This window comes from Mytilus galloprovincialis, chromosome 1 (genome assembly GCF_965363235.1).
Source record: "Mytilus galloprovincialis chromosome 1, xbMytGall1.hap1.1, whole genome shotgun sequence".
Classification (NCBI taxonomy): domain Eukaryota; kingdom Metazoa; phylum Mollusca; class Bivalvia; order Mytilida; family Mytilidae; genus Mytilus; species Mytilus galloprovincialis.
The window spans coordinates 19,272,646-19,289,549 of record NC_134838.1 but is presented as its reverse complement, the minus strand read 5'-3'; the positions used below and the strand labels follow the sequence as shown (position 1 = coordinate 19,289,549).

Genomic DNA, 16,904 nt, shown 5'->3' with positions numbered 1-16,904 from the left:
AGTTTGCTTATCATTGAAAGTTTTACAGAGATCTATAGTTGCTAACATCTACGTTATTTAGTCTCTGGTAGGCAGTTGTCTCATTGGCATTCGTACCACATCTTCTACAAATTCATTGTAAGAATTGTTGCATATTAAGTGATCTCGATCTGTTAATGATGCAAGTTTCAAAATATGTTATAGAATCTCGATCTGCTGATAATGCATAGATTTAAAATAAAAAAATATATGCTGTACACATGCACTTATCTCAGCAAATGTTTTCCTATACCCTATTAAGGTATATATAGGATTTTTTTTTCTGAGACAGGCGTCTGTGATGTAGTAGAATATACTGGTGTTAAAATAACTGTAAATGGAAGAATGGACAATCAGTAACCCTTACCCAATTGACATGCACGTTTTGCAAACAGGTGACTCTAACGAAACTTAAAGTGGAAATATAAATACCTTGGTATCGTAATCGAACATAGAAGGTGCTTTATATTGTCATGTAATACGGGCGTTTCATACTTAAAGAGTAATTATTTTTTTATGTTTCGATTATTAAATAAGCTTTATTAACTAGAACATGTGTAAACTGCTTTTTCAATCGATCTTCATAAAAAGACATAAGAATGCATTAAACTTTTAAAAATCACTATGCACCACAGGTTTTGAGTACTTAAAAGAACTTCATTTTCGTGTCAACCAAAAAATGACAGTAATTAATACTTGTCATTTGAAAATAAAAGTAATCTTGATTCTTCTTTTCTACTGTCAGTGATAGTTTTAGATAAAGTTGTATGAAAACTAATTATCGGATATGTTCCTTACGTCGTAACTACAATCCCCTTCCCTTCCATGAATGTGACCTACCAAATTAGACTGTTTACCGGATTTGTTATCACATAAGCAACACGACGGGTGCCACATGTGGAGCAGGATCTGCTTACCCTTCCGGAGCACCTGAGATCACCCCTAGTTTTTGGTGGGGTTCGTGTTGTTTATTCTTTAGTTTTCTATGTTGTGAAATGTGCTGTCGTTTGTTTGTCTTTTTCATTTTTAGTCATGCCGTTGTCAGTTTGTTTTAGATTTATGAGTTTGACTGTCCCTTTGGTATCTTTCGTCCCTCTTTCGATTTTTTTTCTATCAATAAATCTTTGGTTTTCTATGTTGCGTTTTGTATATAGTTGTTTTTCTTTATGGTCTTTTTCTTTTTTGCAATGACGTTGTCAGTCTATTTTTGATTTTTAGTTTGAATGTTCCTACCACATCACCCTATTTCATAAACATGATATCGATTTTACTGCACATCTTACGTAGATTTTGGATTTTGGAGTTTTGTATTTTTGTTATTTTACTTGTTTTCGATTGCGACAACCTGTTTAAGAAGCCTAATGCATAAATATTCATTTTTGTTTCAAGCGTCACTGAGTATGTTGTAGACCAAACATGTGGCTGGCGTTCAAAATTGCAGGCCTGATATCTTTGATGACTTTTTTAACCACTGTGTCGATTGCACTGATGGTGGTGGTTAAAGCAGCCTTAAAGTCTGTTTTGACATGAATTATCTTTGATACTATCATACATTTATTTATAAATTAACTGTTTACAAAACTTTGAATTGTTTGAAATAGTAAGGTTTTATACCTCCAGATATTTTAGAAGCTATATATTGCAAGAAAACCTTTCAAAAGTTTGGGTCTTCAATGTCTTTAATTTATTTCGACTTTTAACTTTTTGATTCGATCGTCACTGATAATTATGTTGTAGACAAAACGTGTGTTTGACGTACAAAACATCAAATGGTTTAATCAAGATACATTTAGATCATTTCAAATACTGTTGTATGATTCCCATCACGGATATGTGAAATGCCATAAGATGGGGGTATGGCGAATGCTTGATGACATGTAACTTGTTTCTCTAAATATCCTGTCGCTTCTCTTATTTGATTATATATGCGGATCTGGTTTTGCCAACCGACAAGCTGGTGTAATCCACAGGCGGTTCAAAATATGAGAGTTCTTCCATGATACCTGATTTTACTCTAGGGTTTTAAACGGAACTATATTATCCAGTTTGAGTTTCTATTGTTAGTGCTTATGTTAATATTATGTTACTTTTGTGTCTGTTCTTGTATTATTAAAATTCTCTTGTTTTCATAGTTCTCCGAATTTTCTGTTTTTCATTTTTTTCGATGATTATATCAATGGCAATAAGTTATGGTTGATTTTCAAACAACAAAACACTCGTGATGACTAATATTTGAATAGTCTAATTCGAGGTATTATACTTGCATCATCGAAGTATTGTGTCATAGCAATAACTAAATAATTGTTACAATAACATTTACGGTACCAATTTTTAGAGCTTTGCATGAGGGAGATACATTCCTTAATTTATAATATTTTTTTTAACATTTTGTAACAGTAAATTTAATAACACAAAAAATCCGTATTTTCATGCCAGTACCGGAGTACTGGCTACTGGGCTGGTAATACCCTCGGGGACTAACAGTCCACCAGCAGAGGCATCGACCCAGTGGTAGTAATAACATTAACGGTACCAATTTTCTGCACCAGATGCGCATTTCGACAAATAATGTCTCTTCAGTGATGCTCGTGGCCAAAATATGTAAAATCCAAAGCTTATATAAAAGATGTAGAGCTATAATCCAAAAGTTCCAAAAAAGTATAGCCAAATCTGTGAAAGGAATTAGAGCTTTGCATGAGGGAGATACAAAAGATACTCCGTCGAAAAAATATGCAGTTGCAGCTGCTGTACGTGTGTATATACTTGTTATTACAGTGACAATTTGTGGAAGTAATGGAAAGGAGTAAAGAGATAACAGGATGACGGTAAAGAACACAACATCGTAGATGGAAAAAAGACAATATCATTCATGGCAGGAGGAAAACGATAAGATATAAAACAGTCTGCAAAACACTTCACAAAACTACTGAAAATTAAACCACGAATCTCACCAAAATACAAGATGCCGTCTGATCCGGCTTTTCAGAGAGGTTGGGGTTGAAGTTTTTTTGCACAGTAAGAATCGACTACCATTGAATTAGAGCCTTATCTGACTTGGGACAGCACAAACATAAAGCAATTGAGTTACACAACATAAGAATATACAAATCAGTTGAAAATATCTTGACTCATTAAATCGACAAAAAAAACATACAAAAAGCAACAACTACAAAAATGCAATGACACAGAGTTCTGATCTTAGTGTACTTATAGTTACTGAAAGCCAATAACAACTTACACGATATTCATACATCAAAGACTAAAATATCAGCACACATCCGATAGATTTAACTGTGAAGACGTAATACACAATAAATGTTTCAAACTGTATTTTTTGGCTGTGTTTCCTTCTTGCTATTTTGGTTTTATTTTCTTATTTAAACAATAATAAACACAACGGTTTTGTCAATATAAATAGTGGATTTTTTTCAGGAAATAATTGACGAAGGGAAAAAGAAAAATAAATTGTTTCTGTTTAATGTGGTGCCTTATACGACAAAATGAAAAAAAACTGCTTTATGATATGGTTTTATATTTTGGAAATATTTTCACTTCTTTACTTTTTCACAGAAATATAACATAAAAATGACATGTTTACCTTACACGTGAAATTGAAACGATCCATTCGAGGTAGAAAGGAAGTCACGGTAGATCACGGTAATTAACAGCGAAAAACTAACCGTTGTTCTCAAAATCATTTTCAATGTAAGTATATATTCCATATCATCTTCACATTGTGAATTCTTTATACAACGGAAATTTTGTCCCTTTGCTATGAACTATTTCTGGTTTCGTTGCCTTCTGTTTCAATTTAGGTAGAATTTCATTCCTATTGTTAGCGGGAAAGTACATTTCTTTTCCATCTCTGTAAGTGACAGTACATTCAAGAGAGGCTTGCTCGAGCTCCTCTTGTTTATTACTTGGTCTGTTGTGGAAGTTATGAGGCCAATTATTGTAACTATATCTCAGATCATCCATTGGAATATTAGTATTATTCAATAACTTAAAGAAATGTTGTTGCACTTTCTGTTTCTCTCTATCGTATTCTATTTGTACCAGTTTCTTCTGTCGGTCGTGAGCTCTACACTCACGCTCTGTGTCTTTAGTCAAGAATGTATGTCTCTTGTGTAAATGTTCAGAGCCGAACACTTTCTTCATAAGCTCGAAACGAACGTCTTTCGTCAGATCATATTGCGGAAACATTGCCATAATCACTGGTTCTTTTTTAATTTCACTTAGCAAACATGTTCTTTTCTGACGTAATTTGGCTCCAGCCATGAGTTCCAACTATTCCTTTTCTTAATCTAGATGAATTAATTCTCGTTTAAATACTTAGCTTTGTTAGTGAGGCCAATTTACATTTTTTCACATCCAATTGTACGAATCTGTAGTCTGCGTGTCATGGCGTTAAACATTTTAATCGACCTATGAATAGATGTAAAACATTTTATAGGGACGAGTTATGCTTCTCTATAAGACGGAATAAATATAGATTGATAAGAAACTCCATAAACTTTTCTCCTTAAAGAGGATTAATAGAACTAAATCAATTGTTATTGCGTCGTCTAACAGGACTCTGATCGTTAATTTAACTATAAAATTTATTTTTGCATATTTTAAAAGCCGACTTCTCACTAACGTGTTTCCTATAAACAGTAGGGCTAGGCTAATAGTCTAATCTTTTAAATATACCCAAAATGAACTCTTTCGCGGTGTATTTTGCGCGTAGAACTTAAGTTAAAGTAATTAAGTCCTGAAATATGAATAAGTATATCTTAAAAATCCGACAACAAACTTGAAGACTGGGGAATACACACTTTTTAACGTCATAATTAAAAGACGTGTTTTACAAACTGACAAATCAAACACTTACCTAGAGTGTGCATCGGTAGATATGTCACTTTAACCAAAATATAACAAGACTAATAAATAAAAGACTTTTAAACTTCCATTTAAAATGTGATGATTAATAGAACACTCAAATTTTTAAACCAACAAGACGACTCTTGCTTTTAAACAATCGTTGAACATTTCCTGATTCAAGTATTTAATCTATATGTTGATTATGTATGATCTTTTTGTTTTGGTCATACACTGACTACATTGGAATTATCACAACAAAGTCATCAAGTAGGGACTGCAATCCGATATTGTTTGCGGACTAAAGGTTACAACAATTAATTGAAAATAAAATGACACACATAACATTTCACTTTCACTCAGTTCAGCGGAAACTTTTACATACATATACAAAAAGATAACATGGACACTACTAGACCGATAAACCAAGTTGTTCATGGGCGAGAAAACAAACACATAATTCCAACTTTACTTTCACTCCATGATTTTGCATATACTGTGGATAAGCAGCAAATATTATTTTCAAAGTCTTCTCTTTGACCCGGAAGGGGATCGAGTCGTTACCCTTTGGTGGCCACCGTCCGTTATATGCTATTTGGGCGTGTTGTTGTCTTTTTTACATATTCCCTATTTCCATTATCAATGTTATTCTCCGCAAGAGAGGACAATCCGCCATCAAAATGTTTTCATTTTATCTAATAGAATTACATAGAGAAAATTGAATTATGTGAGTCCATCTAGTTTTAGTAAGGAATGATATTAAAAATGCTCAAAAGTTCTGAAAAAATTAGTATAACTCTCAATTTGAGAGACTATGGTGTTGGTGACAGAATTTTACAGCAGATGTGTCTTACCTGTATTTTTATATGGATCACAATGTTGGAGAATGGCATATTACGACCTAAACAAACTCGGTATTCCTTACAAAAAGCATGAGAGACATGACATGAATATCAATTATATGGTCATTTTTATAAATTTCCTGTTTACAAAACTTTGAATTTTTCGAATTACTTAGGATTTTCTTATCCTAGGCATAAGATTAACTTAGCCGTATTTGGTACAACTTTTTGGAATTTTGGGTCCTCAATGCTCTTCAACTTTTTACTTGTTTGGCTTTGTAACTATTTTGATATGAGCGTCACTGGTGAGTCTTATGTAGACGAAAATCGCGTCTGGCGTATTAAATTATAATCCTTGTACCTTTGATAAATATTAGCCATAAAAAAATCTCAAACCAGAATCCTCTCATCAGATACTAACAAGACGATATAACCAATATCATTGTGAGAAGACAGTTAATGTTGATTGGACATGTCCTACGGAAAGAGAAAAGGGATATCACTAAGGCAGTACTCAACTAAACCCTTAAAGGTAAAAGAAAGAGAGGAAGTCCCAAAATGACACAGAGGGACAATGTAGAGACAGAGGCTAGTAAACATCAACAGGCATGGGGCACGCTACTGAAAACTGTAGCAGAAGATCTTTGTTATTGCCCTACACGCAAATGGCGTACAGGGCAGTAAGTCAGTAAAGTAAATTTATGAAAGTTTATCATTTCGACTCTTTAATATATAAAATAAAAAAAAGATGGTGTGTTATGGTTGTCAATGAGACAACTCTCAACCAGAGACAAAATAACGTAGAAGGTTAGCAAGTTCGTTCAGGTTTCATCATCTTATCGATATTGAACTTTAGGCCGAACAACTAGTCTATGACAAAACTGAGGACAAAAAGTGACTAAAGTCTATGTACATACATTATATATATAATTACATATAATGTAGGAAGTTGTATATCTTACATAATATATAGTTAAGTCAAATTTTATCATATATTTTACAGGTAAAACAAGTTTATATCAAATAAACTATCAAATTTATCGTCAATCATAAGTTGTCAAGTGGAAAAATTAGTGGGTGTTAAAGCATATGAAATTTTGTGTTTAAAATTTAATTATTTTTGAAAACTGGAATTGATTACAATTTGCCGAACATAGTAAATCAAATCTAAACTTTGAAAATACTTTATTTTTATTAATTTAATACTAATTTTTAAATAAACTTCATAAATTATCTTACCTTTTTCATAAAGAATGCAAATCTGTGTTTGAAATGATCATTGGGATAGAACGGCAAACTCTAACGAAAGGATAGAGAGGGAGTCCATGTCAATATTGACCAAGTTGTATTGTTAATGTATAAATTATACAAACAAAGAATGAAAAGCGTCTTTAATTGCCATGCCTGGTGTAGAGAGATTTTTGTGGAACATCAAACAAGTCAAACAAACACAGATATATTGAACCATAGATATCAATTCATATTGTCTTCATTTTAAAAGGTTAAATGTTTATTAATTAAATTGAAAGTAATATGTAAACTGATCATGTTTATATTGTAACATTATTATGAAACATTATAGAACAATATACATATTGTACGAGTTCTATATGTTTATTTGGGTTACCAGCAAAAATACATTAAAGCCATAACAAGTAAACATAGTACAAAAGAATTGTATATATATCTAGTTACAAGAATGCAGAATTTGTTCCAATAAAAATATAGCTGTTGTTAACACAGTATAGAGCTAATTGCTTAAATAGATCAAGTTTATACAGTGATTTTTCATATATTGTAAATGATTGCGAAAAAATAAAATTGAATATAAAAGAACTATTACGTTTTTATAAAATTATTGCATTTATAGGTTCTAACGAAGACGCCTTTTAATCAAACTAACATTTTAAAGGTGTAAAATGACAGGAATAAAAATAAAGGTCTCTTGTTCTTTCGATGTACTTCATCAAGCACAACACTAATATTCACAACTATCAGTACAAAAAGTTCATTACAATTTGTTTTTACATCAAAATACTTAAATGTTCTACAAAGTTCAAATTATTAAATGTGTCTCCATGCATTTTTCAGTAAATCCTTTTCGTTACTATTAAATTGATTGACACGTTGTGGATGTTGCCGTCTACGACCTTGTTCATTTCCTTAAACGCAGATGAGTAGAGTCTTTTTATATTTCTCTTTTCCTATTTTTCTTTTGGTTGATCACTATACTCGGTTCATTCGACCAGTCCATCATTACTGAGTATTCATCTGAGTCATAATCTTCTTTGGTTTTGTTCGGCACTGGAGCCTTCTGTCTCATGTTAAGGTATTTGACTTTACCTAGTAGGTAGGCGATTGCACTGATCGAGATCAGCAAGAGGATTGATAGTATCACTATTATAGCTACTACAACAGATGGAGTCGATGTAACAACTAGTGGTTCGGGACTATCTGAAAAAATAAACATGTGGACAAGTGAAATTTAGGTCAAATAGCCAGAGGCAATAATTGATAGTGTTACTTTCTACAAATGGCTGTGTCATTAGTGTTTCGTAATATTATGTCATACGACGGATACCATGCGTCCTTCGGGGTTAGTGATTTAAATATAAACTGTCTAGTCAACAGAATTTCGTAGGTACAAACTAGACAGATATAGGCATAATAATAAGCGCATAATGAAACTACCTTGAGTTGTATTGTTTCAATTTGAAGGATAAAAATTCCCAGTTTCACATTTTGCTTCAAGGAACACCTCAAATCATTCTGAAAAAATATAGAACAAGAGATGCAGAGCAATTCTTGCGTACCACGGAAATATTTGACAAGTTGAGAAAAAGTTTCGAGTGGTACAATTGTAGATGCAAACTTATGGAAGGACGAACGAAAAGAAAAAGTAAAATAAGAACAACAAAAAACGACTAAAACGGTGTCCACCTTATTTCCTGATTAATTCCTTGCGAGCATTTAAGGGTTGACATAAAAACAAAAAAACAAGTGGATAGATTTTCACCAATACCTGCATATATTTAGACAACATTGCACCCGAGCCAGTGCTGGGACCATCTTAAACCTCGCAGTGAGGTTGGAGTTTTTTTCCCGTCGAAAGCCTCACTTTAACTTTGAGAAGAACATCAATAAAAGCTCTGTTCCTTTGATTTGTGTGTTTTTTGTCGTGTATGTACTGATTTTGTGTCTTGGATAGATACCCATAACCTTGGTTTTTATTATCTTTTCTCTAAATAATCAAGATCTTTCTTAATATACAAATGGAGTTACTATTTAAGCTACTTGGTGAGACTTTGTTATATCAAAAACAAACACTGATGATGTTTGACTTTTCTGCCATTATTCATGTAGGTATACAAAAATAAAAAATGATATTTTAAATAGCTCCATAAATTATTGAAAAGACAATGGTGAATTAGAATTACAAATTTTACATGTTTCTGAAAGAAAAAAATTGCTATCTACCTAACGGTACTAATTTATTGTACTTCATTTTACTCTGGTAGATTTTTGGTTTTGAGATGTCCCTTTTCATCAAAATGCAGTTTGGGACAATTTTTAAGCAGTTATTCCCATTACAATTTTATAACAAAATAGAAATACGATTTAATGCTAATTAAGTCTTAAAGTACAAACATTGTGCTATAGAACGATGCACAGATAAAATTACTTTGAAAATGGTGCCAGTCTGAAGTAATAATGGGTAAGTTGGGAACATATATTTACTTAAAACTTTTCTCTACTTTGCCCAATTCGGAACTTATCATGCATGTACTATCAAGACAAAGATTTAATATTAACCTTCTTGTTTTTTTTTTGTATAATTGGCTTGTTGTCTCATTGACTTATACCCACAATCTTTGTCAATAAACTCATACTTACTGTAGAAAACCCTCGAGTCGGGTGTTGTGTTTATATTGGAGCAGTCACACTTTTCTGCTGTAAAGCGAACGTTTTCTGCTGGAGCGACCCCCTCATCTCCACTGCCTTCTACGACATCACGGTTACTGACTATGTTGTAAGCTGGCAATAAACCTTCTGACTCTATACTGTGGTCATCTAATGTTACGGAGCAGTATACCGATGAACAGAACAACACCTTCAATAAAACAGACACAAGATGTATACGTATTGGAGAAATGAATGGATGGCCATTGTACAGTGGGTATACTCCAAAGCCACATTCCGGACTCGATTCTGTTAATTAGTATCAACATGTACAATACACTGGAAAGACGCATGTTTTAAAAGTTAGTGTAGCTTATAATGTAACTTGTCACTCTGACTACGAGTCAACCAGTATTTGCTCTTACTGATGAATGATGCGTGCTTAGGGATGAATGTGCAATTGCAAGATAGTTTGAGCTCGTGTTACATTACAAGAAAAGTGCACATACAGTGAGGTTGTTTATAAAAAGCTTATGCAGAGGTTGTCTTATCGACTATAGTTTGTATCCTTAAATATTCTTGCTTTACTTTTCTTTAAATATCACAGTCGTTGCATATAGATTTGTACCGAAACAATTACGCTACGTGTATTTTCATGCTGATACTTTTTTTTTTTTGGTTTCTCTTTTTTTTTTTCATTTTTACTTGGCTGATGCTACACTTTACCATGATGTCACACAAAAACAATAAATACAAAGATAGATAGAAGTGCGGATATTTGCCAATGAGACACTGAAAACTTTACCACACAATAAGCATATATCATAGAATATCATGACAACATATGAATAAGTAGATGTTTTTTTATAAATAGAATAGAAAATCGTATTAAAACTCACGTATTGCAGTAGGATAAAAATAAGTTTTTGTTGACTCATCTAAAACTTGAAAAAGTCACCCTGAAAGTAACAATGTAATTGTGTTTATATTGGCTGTTAAAACAAACCACAACATGATAAAACATGTAATACAACTAAAATAAATTGAAATACTACATAACAATTTATATGTGTAACTGTCACGAAGCTAGAACACCTGTCTTTAATGTTTTAGACTGTGTGTTAACCTCTAAATGTTTTTTTGTTTATTTGTGTTGCTCTGTTGCTGTCCCATTGACGTTTTCCCATATTACCTTATATTAATCATATTTTATTTCAGCAGGAATTAGACAACCCTGCTTGACACCACACTGTAATTTTATTAATATGAATGATAAAGTATTGAGCAGCGTGTGTGTTTGTTAGTTTTCTGAACCTTGCTGATTAATGTTAAATTCATTCAACTGTTTAAACTCGAGGCAATTTAGATTTTGAGATATTGTTAAGACATCTGTCTTTTGTTGAAGATTTGTTTTAACTCAAGATAATTTGTATGTGTTAATGTGTTGTTTTTGTTGTTTGGTCACTGTTTCGTGAATGTTCATAGAATGAAATTCAAAACAGTGTGGCTGTGGCCATTGATTGACACATTAAATTCATTCATTGACTGGGACAATTTACGTGAACGTTTGTATGTAAAGACCACTGCTCACTATGTACTTTTTAAAGACACGTAAACTATGGGGTCACCAAAGGTTCTCAACACCTTAATAAAGTAATTCGAAAAATTAATCAGAAATAACACGATGTTTTGATTGATTTTTCAAATTATTTTATAATTAAAGGCGTTAAGAAACCTTTGGTGACCCCACAATTTAAATGTCTATCGTAGGTACGTCGTGAACATTGGTCGTTACAGACAAACGTTCACGTAAATTGTCCCAGTCAATGGATGAATTTAATGTGTCAATCAATGGCCACAGCCACACTGTTTTGAATTTCATTCTACTTTATCTTTGCATTAGTCTGTATACTAATGCATGTTGAGGTATACGATTAACACAAAAAGTATCAGTGTTTGTGCATGCCCCAAGAATGAGAAGACGGACCCCGAAAATTCATACAGGCTCCTTGATGGATTAAGTGTATATCTAAAATGATTATGCGGTCCACTAGAAGGATTAGGAGGCCTGGCGTGCGTATTCATTAAATTGAATTAAAAAAACCCAGATTTGCAACTTTTTTTAAAGAATCAACATACTCGTACTGTCATTATCATCAACGACCGAAATTAAACTTGTTGAGAAGTACAGAAATAATATACTAGTAACAAAAATATAACATAGGTTATATCTTCAATAATCCTGTCTCAAGAAAACGATACTAGTACTCCTTAAAATCCCTTACAACAAACCCTGTTCCTTAAATCCCTGGTATATCAATCTCTCACATCCTTTATCTCCCACACATTACAAAGTTGTATAGTATGCCGACAATGTTGTTACTACAGTTTAGAGGACGAATCATAATCGGTTTCCACGTTAAAATTAATTTGTCGTACATTCATAAAAATATATTTATTTTAATTTTAGTTATTTATACATTCGCAAAGCTAATTCATATTCAGGGAACACAATTAAGTGCATTGTTTTCATACCTAATCACCTTAAATTCAAGAACGGAAATGCAAAATCTAAACATAATATCGTTAATTTGGGCATAAATTATTTTATGGAGTGAAGTGTTGGAGTGGAGTATTGGAGTGGAGTGTTGGAGTGAGATTTTGGAGTGAGATTTTGGAGTGAAATTTTTGGAGTGAGATTTTGGAGTGATTTTTTTTTTGGTGAAATTTTAGAGTATATAGTATATTATTAGTAAAATGTCAGGGGGTTAAATGTTTTGTTTAATTTTGAACAAGTATTCATTAAAAATAAATAAAGAAAAATTCACTGACAGTGCTAAATATTGATTGAAATTTTGATCACAGATAATCATGAATAATTATTTGGTCATGTTCATTTAAAAATATGAAATATGCTCCTCTCATTAACTCACCTTGTGGGAGTGTCATTTGACTTGTGGTGACAAAGTGCACATTGAATTGCACAGAATTTCGAAGTCCTAATGGGCAAAAATCTGGGAAAACTCATTGAACCAGAATATCATAATAATGCTCATATCTTTGTGCAAAGAATAAAATTCGTAATAACTAGTATCTCAATTGTTTGTAAAACAATTGAAAGGTCTTTCCTGTAAAAGTGATGTTTTCGTAATGTTCTTTGATATACGACAAGCATACCTTCTGAAACTTTTCGCTTTTTACACTTAATGACCTCATCCGCCTACATTTTTGAGATCGGAAGTATGATATATGTAAAACAGGGTAGATGAGCTTTCATTTGATATGCGACAACGCCATGTTCTAAAAAGTTTGATTTTTGCAATTAATAACCCCATTGGAGGTTGGGAATTTGATATTTCAAATGTACACAATGACCTTTCATTTGATATACAACAACCCTATCGTAAAAGAAAATTTATTTTTTGCACTCAATGACCCCATCCAACCAATTTTTGGGGGACGTCAATTTGTTTAAATAAAAACGAGTCCTTAACCAATCCAAATATCTCAATACAACTCCTAAGACACAATTCTCCTTTTCTTGTAACAACATAAATCTTCAGAGATGTTGAAATAAGAACGAGTTCTTAAGCAATCCAAACATCTCAATATTATCTCTAGGACACACTCTTCTATTTTTGTAACAGTATATATCTTCAGAGAATCAGTGACCTATCTTATCATTAAATACATATATAGTTTATTTTCATGTATTTAAATATTTGAAATAGTCGGTCAATATTACAATTAGTTTCGTTTTGAACCAAACTATGTAGGCAAGTATCTATTTATTATTACTTCAATAGTAAAATTATACAAGCATATATACGCATAGATATTGGTAAGAAATAATTGATTTGATGATGTAATTTCACCTGGTGTTTCGGTTTAGGTTTTATATTACCTTGGCATTATCCTCATCAGGTACCCTAGCCTTACAGCAACATGATAAAAATAGACGAAAATTCTGGGGCACGTATAATATAATGAAACACTGGCATTTATTACAGTTCGACGAAGACTGTGTACAAATATTCAATACAGCACCAATAGTTGCGTATAGCAAACATAAAAGTATTGGAGATATGCTTAGTCGGTGCATTACGTTTGCGCGCATTACCACTACAAACGTAGTGCGCCCTGCTTAGTAGATCAAAGTTAAAGAATGTAACATAAAATTGACAGTTGGACCCCTGATGATGGCAGATCTGTCATAATAACTAATAACATCTTAAAATGACAATCCCAAGCTTAACTGCCGAAACACGAAATTAATTATTTGTGTCGGGTCCTATCTGCAATATGGGATGCGTGGTTGCATGGGTGTTTTATTATAACAAAATCATTTAAAAAACTAAAAACAACAGTGCAAAAACAATAAATATGATACTTTTAAACATGATAATGTGAAGATTTTTTGTTCATTTTACAAAATAATATAATATAATAAAGAATGGAAATGGGGACTAAACCTAATACACGAGCATGTACAATTCTCCTAATGAGGATGCTGCCAGATTCTTAAGAGATTGGGAAATCACAATGCTAAATAATTATATAACTCCTAGTTATGCATCAGTAGATCAGGAGAATTTGAAATTGTTTATAAAGGACTGTTGATATGGGGTCGTTCACATTATTATTCGAAACATTATTATTCTAATACTTCACTGCATGCATTTTTTTATTTCTATTTCAGTATAGTTTGTTTTTAAATTATTCACTACAAAATTTTTCATCAAATTTCACTCCAAAATCTCACTCCAAAAATTTCACTCCAAAATCTCACTCCAAAATCTCACTTCAAAAATTTCACTCCAAAATCTCACTCCAAAAGTTCACTCCAACACTCCACTCCAATACTCCACTCCAACACTCCACTCCATACAATACATTATGCCGTTAATTTGAGAGCTAAATCGTGACTTACCTTTAAAGCCAATATTCTCATCAAGATGAACCCTCCTCCGCTCGCCTTCAAATGTCGTCTTTTAGGTAGAACTGATGTAAAGTCCAGTTATTCTGTGTCATTAACTCGACAAGGTGACACTTTTTAGAGAATGACTGATTTTATGAATTGACTAAAAAATATGAGACATAAATCCAGGTAACAATATCAGTATGTAATAGCTGTCAAAAATCTGTCAGAACTGTCTCCCAGCAATCATTACATACTAGGACATGTAAAAGGTCAGGCGTAATCATATCTAATGATGTACAAATCTGTTGATAAACCGTAGAATTAGAAACGGGTCAAATTGTTAAAGTACATTAAAACATTTTGCATCTAAATTGGATTATTTGTTTGCATATTCAAAAGAGGGGATGGTTGGAAATCTATGATTGAAAAGGAATTGATTTTACTATCATTTAGATGTCGCAAAAAAAAAAACAACAAAAAAACTTCCGAAAATCAAATGTTTTGATAAGATTTTATTTGAGATTCAATATCATTAAAAAGATCTCTGATTTCGTTACATATGAGCTACAAAATCAGCGATCTATGTTTTAATTAGATTGTTGGAGATTTAGTCAATGCTAAATTCTAAAAGTTATATACAAAAGCCTCGGTAAAGCCTCTCGTTTAAGTTAATGAATATCTACACATTATTCATCTATACATTTTCTGTACTTTTTTCATTATCAAAGTGTTTAATTTTCTAATTGTAAACGTTTGATATTATTATAATTACATTAGATGTATGTTTCATTATAATACTTTATTCTGATTGGCTATAACTGCACACCACGTGTTATTCCGTAAGCAGTTGTATTGCTCAATACAACTTTTCATTCATGATAACACGTGGTCCAACAATATAGTGCACAGGTGAATTAAATAAAAAAAATATATAAAATTCGTGTTTTCATGATCATAGCTAAAAAATGTAATTATAAGTATTGAATGCTTCTTTTTGTAACTTTATAGGGTTGTAAAAGCGTTGACCGTGCGCACATTTTTAGAATGAAGCGCTTCCGCGCTTCATACAAAATTTATTTCGGTCAACGCTTTTACACCCCAATAAATTTACAAAAAGATGCATTCAATTCTTAAAATATCATTTTATCTATATTCATATTCTGTTCTCTATGTTGTAATTGCTTTTAAAATTTCACAATGTATCTTTGAGATCGTAAAGTTGATTTACCAACCAGTTACCTTAATCTGACTATTACTCACATTGAGATAAAGACGAGATTTACTAACAATTTCTTTAACTAGTTTGTTATTCTACATTTTATTTTTATTTTTTTCATTTAAAAAAATGAGTGGTGGTAGATGCAGTGGAAAAAATTTAGTCGTCTACATCGGTCAAATGTTCTAGTTGAATCGAAAATTTGACCTAAAATTTGGTCAAATGAATATTTCTTTTGTTTATATTGTTGTTAATCAATATTTGTCACTCTTAATTTTTGTTGGTTTAATCAGATACATATAATGTACTTTACATTTCTGATTTTATGCTTTTTTTGTCCATTAGTACATTTATTTAAAAATCATAACATAGATTACGACAGAGACATATATACACATGTGTATATATGTCTCTGATTACGATAATACTTTCATGCATTCAGCTAAACTCGTGATTAGAATATTGTATAGTGAAGTGCTTTATTTGCGAGGGCCCTCTTGGGGTTTTTGATTATGTGATTACTTGGCCGTTTTTTTAATGATTATTTGATTATTAAGCCAAATATTTCATGATTATTTGATTACCTAGGACTGTATTTTTAGTTTATGATTATTTGATTACTAAAGATAAGCAAATATTTAATGATTATGTGATTATATTGGCAAAAAAATGGTGATTATGTGATTACTAGGACCCCCCATGAGGGGCCTCATTTGCAAGCGTGTTTCATATAAGGCTCACTTTAGAGCACGTTTGTCCTTTTCAATTACCTAATCAAATTGAGTCGGGGTCCATGGTTCAGTGTTGCCTGACCAAAATTTGGAGTTTTTTTGCATATACCTTTGAAACCAGCTGATGCGGATAGAATAATCACATCTATGGAATAATGAATCCTCCAATTTATACAGACTTACACAAACTATACAGGATATGAAGTTGTACATCTAGCGTTTTCCAGAAAACAAGAACTATGGAGTAAAACGATAAACTAGTATGTTGTTTTTGGGACTAACAGTGACCTATGTTCCAAACGTTTGAGATTTAAAACAGGGAACTTCCAACGGCTTTCATTTAGATATTCAAGGTTCCTTCAATTTCTCATTTCACTAATGGTCCAGGCTCGTGCAATTATGGTACATGAGACTAT

At 32.1% G+C, this 16,904-nt stretch overlaps 2 protein-coding genes across 3 annotated transcripts; both read right to left on the bottom strand.

Moving 5' to 3' along the window:
- Positions 1-3,533: 3,533 nt before the first annotated feature.
- Positions 3,534-7,074, bottom strand: LOC143068294 (uncharacterized). Of its 2 annotated transcripts, none has more exons than XM_076242234.1 (2): positions 6,960-7,074; positions 3,534-4,443 (listed from the first exon to the last, which is right to left on the bottom strand). In XM_076242234.1, exon 2 carries the CDS (start codon positions 4,294-4,296, stop codon positions 3,748-3,750), a length of 549 nt encoding a protein of 182 aa, XP_076098349.1. In that variant the 5' UTR covers positions 4,297-4,443; positions 6,960-7,074; the 3' UTR covers positions 3,534-3,747. The 2 variants fall into 2 exon arrangements, with proteins under 2 accessions (XP_076098349.1, XP_076098341.1); XM_076242226.1 differs by lacking the exon at positions 6,960-7,074 and adding an exon at positions 4,892-5,277.
- Positions 6,889-14,792, bottom strand: LOC143068304 (uncharacterized). Its single transcript, XM_076242247.1, has 4 exons — positions 14,551-14,792; positions 10,520-10,579; positions 9,615-9,831; positions 6,889-8,174 (listed from the first exon to the last, which is right to left on the bottom strand). Exons 2-4 carry the CDS (start codon positions 10,556-10,558, stop codon positions 7,909-7,911), a joined length of 522 nt encoding a protein of 173 aa, XP_076098362.1. The 5' UTR covers positions 10,559-10,579; positions 14,551-14,792; the 3' UTR covers positions 6,889-7,908.
- Positions 14,793-16,904: the final 2,112 nt, after the last annotated feature.

Excerpts from the sequence above, each read along its gene's own strand:
- LOC143068294 (XM_076242234.1), bottom strand. The coding sequence starts at position 4,296 with ATGGCTGGAGCCAAATTACGTCAGAAAAGAACATGTTTGCTAAGTGAA.
- LOC143068304 (XM_076242247.1), bottom strand. The coding sequence starts at position 10,558 with ATGAGTCAACAAAAACTTATTTTTATCCTACTGCAATAC. Across the intron at positions 9,832-10,519 it reads TTTTTATCCTACTGCAATAC|GTGTTGTTCTGTTCATCGGT; the intron begins GTGAGTTTTAAT and ends GTTTTATTGAAG. Across the intron at positions 8,175-9,614 it reads CGACTCGAGGGTTTTCTACA|ATAGTCCCGAACCACTAGTT; the intron begins GTAAGTATGAGT and ends TTATTTTTTCAG.